Source organism: Odocoileus virginianus, chromosome 17 (genome assembly GCF_023699985.2).
Source record: "Odocoileus virginianus isolate 20LAN1187 ecotype Illinois chromosome 17, Ovbor_1.2, whole genome shotgun sequence".
Taxonomy (NCBI): Eukaryota; Metazoa; Chordata; class Mammalia; order Artiodactyla; family Cervidae; genus Odocoileus; species Odocoileus virginianus.
Window position 1 is genome coordinate 37,545,984 of NC_069690.1, and position 5,578 is coordinate 37,551,561.

General features: G+C 57.8%; 1 protein-coding gene across 1 annotated transcript; it reads right to left on the reverse strand.

Moving 5' to 3' along the window:
• Positions 1-573: 573 nt before the first annotated feature.
• Positions 574-3,826, reverse strand: EPOP (elongin BC and polycomb repressive complex 2 associated protein). The gene is made up of 2 exons (XM_020879582.2): positions 2,208-3,826; positions 574-2,109 (listed from the first exon to the last, which is right to left on the reverse strand). The coding sequence occupies exon 1, from the start codon at positions 3,347-3,349 to the stop codon at positions 2,210-2,212; it is 1,140 nt and encodes a 379-aa protein (XP_020735241.2). The 5' UTR covers positions 3,350-3,826; the 3' UTR covers positions 574-2,109; positions 2,208-2,209.
• Positions 3,827-5,578: the final 1,752 nt, after the last annotated feature.

Consider the following 5,578-nt stretch of genomic DNA (forward strand, 5'->3'; position numbering starts at 1 on the left):
CCAGCCCTTTTCCAGGGTGAAGATTAATATTTCGACTTAGAGGAGGAGGAAAACCAAAGGAACAGCATCCTCGCCCACTCCTCAGAGAAGAAGGAAGTGTCCCCAAAGAGTATTTCATGACCCAACGCTCCTCTCCTTCGCCCAGAGCTCGCGCACCCACCCAGGCTGATCGAAAGGGCCCACACTGACCCAACGAAAAGCAAGGAGCTCTTTAAAAACTGGAGTCTGCCTTTCTCAATTTCTCCTTGCAAACCTTGCGCATGCCCCCACCCCACCCCCACTTCACAGCAACTCTTTCCCCACCCCTCACATCTGCCTTCTTCCTCAGTCTTCCCCATTCTTGGGGGGCAAGATAAGATGGATACCCCTGAAGCACAGGCATGGAAGGCACTCCCCCACCCTCCTCCCTCCTCCCCACAACACAGCTGGAGGGGGAGGGGAGGTCAGCAGGGTTCATAAAGGCCAGATGTTGAGGAGAAAGAGAGCACTGCCCAACCCACACCCACCCACCCCACCCCCACTCCCACCCCCAGCAAAAAAATTAAAAGAGACAGCTTTTAAAACAAACAAAACTTTTGTGGTCCAAAACAGTTTTTTTTTTTCCCCCAAGAATCTGCTCTATGCAAACATTAACAACTTTTTACAAAGCATTTTCACAGAAAAGGAGACAAGTCCTTCCCCAGTATCATATATGGGAATTGTTCCTCCCTCCTCCCTTCTTGGGGGAAAAGGGGAAAAAAACAATATTCACTAGTGTGGACAGAAGGGTCACCGGGTCCCTCACTATCGGACTGATCGGCAACCCTAAGGTTCCCCTCAAACCTAAACTTGGAATTTCCCTAAGAGCTAAACTCCCCAGACCTCACCTGGGTGGAGAAAGTAAGTCCACTCCCCTCTGACTCGCTCCCCTCCCCCAGGAAAACAGAACTTCTGACCTCAAAACTAATCCCCGGCCCTGCCTCCTTCGGATCCATCAGGTCCCTGACAACTCCCGAAATGCCTGAAGTTGGGTGGGGGGAGAATGCTAAAGGTTTCTCAACCCAGTTCCCATCCAGACTCAAACTTAGTCCCTTCAAACACCCCACTGGACCTTGTGGTTAGGCCAAGAGCCCTTTCATCTACCCCCTCCACAAAGAGCAGCTTGTCTTGTTTCTAGCCTTGAAGGAGGCTGAGTTTGGGTGTCCAAAGAATGGCCCTAGGCGTGCCCTCTAACTCCACGCCCTCCATCCTTAAACGGTGGAGAGGACCTGGAAGGAAGGGCAACTTGTTTGGTCTGATTTTATTGATTTCTTCCACCTTCCATTACTTTCCCTGGGATGGTCTCTGGCTCCTTCCCCAGGCAGTTTGTACTTCTGAAGGGCAGGAGGTTCCTCAGCCTTGCCCCTCCTAATACCAGGATTAAACTAGAGGTGGCGGCAGACTCAAGGCAGGGGTGGGGGTGGGTGGTGTGGTGGGGTGAGGGTTGTGGGGGTGTCCTCTTTTACCCATCAGATCTTATAACCTGAAAGCAAATGGAATACTGAAGGAAACTCCCAAACTGGACAAAGGGGAAAGACTGGTGGCTGAGAATGAAGACCTCAGTAACTAGGGGTCACTTGACTTGGGGGACCCTAGGAAAAGAACCGGGAGAGGGTGATCTTACCCTTACCTAAGCTGCTTCGGTCCCCAAGGCTACAGTGGTGCTTGGAGGCTAGGGAAGGCCTGAGGGGAGTGAAGGGTTAAAGGCCTGGTTGGTGGGGGTAGAGGATGCCCCCAGGGAGCTGCCAATCACCTCCCCACCCCCACCACAGCCCCCACCCCATCCCCAGGCTCGCCCACAGAAACAACCGGTTTGTCCATCACCAAGGTCTCTCTCCCTCTTTTTTTTCCTCCTCTTTGAGTTGTAGCCTCCTCGACTCCCCCTGGGGTGAAGGCCCTGCCCCCAGAGATCCGAGATGGAAGAAGGGAGGGATTGGAATCTACGTTTTAAGCCTTTTTCGGTTAAGCCTTCTCCCGACTCCAGTCCTTGGTTCTTCTCCAAAGGATGAGGGGGAGGGGGTGTCACTGCAACCAGTTAGGTGCTTGAAGATCACTGTCATTTGAGGTCCTTCTGACCACAGCCCATAAAACCTAAAGAGGACAGGCAAGGTGAGAAATGACGTTCTATCCTCGAGCCCGCAGTCTGGCTGTGGCCCCCACTCTTCCCCCCTTGGCAGAAGAGGTCTCACGCTCAGGGCTGCTTCAAGTTGATTCCCCAGAATTTGAGGCCGGGGGCCTCAGGGACAGCGGGACCCCCTATCTGCCACCTCCACAGCGGGTGGGCAGGCGGGGGCTTAGCGTCTCCCTGGAGGCGAAGCGAGGATGCCGGCCCTAAGTCTCCGTCCTCCCCCACCACCAGGGCCGGGGGGCAGGGGAAGCAGTCGAGAAGACTGAAGGTGCTCGTGGTGGGAAGCGTCGGGGTAGGTCGGCGGGGCTGCGCGCTGCGTTGGGGGGGCGCCGGCCGCCGGCGTTTCTTGGCGGCTCCTCGGGCGGGCCCTTTGGCTGGGGGCCGCTCGGGCCCCCGGCGCAAACTCGGAGTGTCGAGGGCGAAACCCTTCGCGTAACACCACAGTTTCGAGCGGCGGATCAGACGATTGAAATGTTCCTGGCGGAGATCGCCGGGCGCGGCCGGAGCTTCGCTGGCCGTCGAGGGGCTGGAGGCCGGTGCCTCTGGGGCGACCTTCGGAGGGTTTCCATCGACTGCGGCCGTCTGGTTCGGCGGGGGCGGTTCCGGCGCGGCTCCAGGCCCCATGGGCTCAGAGGAGAGGCCCGCAGGTGGCGGCGGAGACCAAGAACCTGGCTCCTGATGCGGGCTAGCGGCGGGGCCAGGCTGAGAGTCGAGAGCCAGGGCTGGCCTAGGCGGAGCCGAGACGGAGCTGGTCGGAGATTCCCGAGGGCGCCGGGGCGCCGGGCAGTGGCCGGGAGGTACGCCGAAGCGAGCGCTGAAGTGCGGGAAACTGCCTCCGCCCTCTTCCTCCTCGCCGCGGCCCCGGCACACTGCGGCGTCGGCATCCTGGCGGGCCGGGGAGTTGGGATCGCTGGACCGCCCGGCCTGTCCCGCGAGGTGCTTCAGGCCATCCGGGGCCCTGCCTCCGGTACACAGCGGGGCGCAAGGGCCCAGCAGCACCGGAGCCCGCGGCGCCAGCTCCCCAGGCCCCAGGCCCAGAGAGGACGCCCGGGGTTTGGCAAGGGCGCAGAAGGCAAGGGCACGCAGGCACAGAGGAGAGAACTCCTGGGTCCCCCGACGCGGCTTCCGGGGTGTGGGGGAGCAGGGTGACCCTCGTGGGGACCCCGGCACTGCGAGGCGGGGAGCGGGGCACAGAGTCTCCATGGAACTTTCCGAGGGGGTGCCCACTGAGGGGGCCCTGGTCCCAGCGGCGGGATGCCCTGACTGCCCGAAGAGCCCACGGGCGAGGGGAACATCGCCCCCCCTCGACGGGGAGGTCTCTGCTCGCGAGCGCCCCCGGCCCGCGCCCGTGGGCCACGGAGCTCCGGGTCCCTCTTCGATCTCTTCACGCGGCCCTCTCGGCGGCCGGACTCCTGGGTCCCCGTGAGTCCCGGCGCGGTCGGCCGCCCTTCCTGCCGCCGCGAGCCCTGTGCAGCCTCGGCGGGAGCCCCTCTTGAGTTGCCCGGAGCGCAGAGGCTGGGGAAACAAAGCGGCCGGCGGCCGCAGGAGGCGGGAAGGACCCCGGGCCCGGCACCCGGTGCCGGGGCCCAGGCGGCGGGGAGGGCGCCTTCCGCCCGCTCGGCTTCTTTCTTCCCCGCTGGCTCCCGGAGACCGCGTTATAGAGAACTGCCCCCTCGCTGCCCCAATACCAGCGCCGGGGCCGCGAGCCCGCCGCTGATTGGGCGGCACTGCTTGTGACGTTAGCCGGGACCCCACCCCTCCCGCGGCACCGCCCCCATCCCCATTCCGCACACAGACACACACACGTGGACCCGGCGCTGCGGCGGCTGGGAGGGAGGAAAAGAGGGTGCGTGCGCGGGTGGGATACCGACGGGCTAAATGCGCCGCTGCACGTGGCGCAGTGGCGTCCCAGTGTTTAGTAGCCGCAAAGCCCGTCATTTTTTCCCTCATCAGTCATGGTTTTCGCATCCGTAAAATGGGAACATTCACATCTACCCCCTTGAGGCTGCGTGAGTCAAACAGAGGTGAATCTCAAAGCGAAGTTGAAAGAAAAGATGAAAAGAGGTTGTTTAGCAGCTTTGCACAGCAAGGACTCCTGCGGGCAGAGAATGTTCCCTACCTCTCTGTTTCGGTCGCCTAGAACAGTGCCTGGTACACAGTGGGCTCAAAAAACGTTGAATGAATAGGAATTCAGTGAGTGTGTGTGCAAGATGAAAAAAGGAAGAATTAAATTTGGAAAGGAGGAGTATCGTTACACCCATGAAAGACGATATATAGACTTTCTCGGTACCTGTTTCCATTTCTCACTTAACTTATAGCCGGCCCCTTGAGCACATTCTGAGGGGCTGGCTCTGCCGTACCCCCTCAAATCCCAAGATTATGCTTTGTGAGGCCTGAACTGCCAAAATGGGTTTAGGAGACCAGAGGAGGAGATACATAGACCCTCACTCTTATCTCCCCTACGGAGAGTAAAGCAAAGAAAAAGTGAATCCCGTTAAAAACCCTGATAAGGGAGGACCATGTACCCGCAGCACATTCCATCCTCCTACCCTTGTTTAGTTTCTGTAGAGCTCACTATTATATGAAAATCTGTGAATGTGTTTCTCTTTATTGTCTGTCTCTCCCATTAGTCTGGAAATGAGCTGATGAGAAGTTTGTCTTGATCACTTCTGCAACCTCAGTGCTTTGAACAGTGCCCAGACTTAATAGGTGCTCAATAAATATTTGTAGTGAATGAAAGAATCCCTGAAATATTCCTCTCTTGATAAAAATAGGGTCATTGGACTGCTTCCCATCCCCAGAAATATAGAGAGACTGATACGATGACATGGAATAAGGGTATGTTTGTGTTGGGGTGGAGAAGGGGACGACAGAGGATGAGATGGTTGGATGGCATCACCGACTCAATGGACATGGGTTTGGGTAGACTCCTGCAGTTGGTGATGGATAGGGAGGCCTGGCGTGCTGCGGTTCATGGGGTCGCAAAGAGTCGGACACGACTGAGTGACTAAACTGAACTGAACTGAAGGGTGGTCAGAGAGAGAAATATCTTATTCCCCGGCAGGGGTAAGAGAGAGTTTCTGTAAGGAAACAAATAATGCAGCTTGTATCCTGGTCCTTCTGGTGATGACAACAGAAGTACTGTTTCCCTGACATGTCATCCTGTAACATTTGGGCAGAAAGGGATCAGGAAGCTCTGCCTCCCTTACAACCCTTTTGCAGAAGCTGGAAGTGAAGACCCCAAGGTAAGGCTAGTATTTGAGGAACAAGGAGCCGTGATGTTCAATTGCTCGAAGCACTCACCGCTTAGCATCTTCTGCGGAAGTCTGCAGGGAAGTTGCCATGAGGGAGGATCCTGGGATCCTGCCAGGTTTGGAGGAAAGTTCTGGAAGGATGATGATCTTCACGGTTGCCTCTTTTGGTGGACAGTGC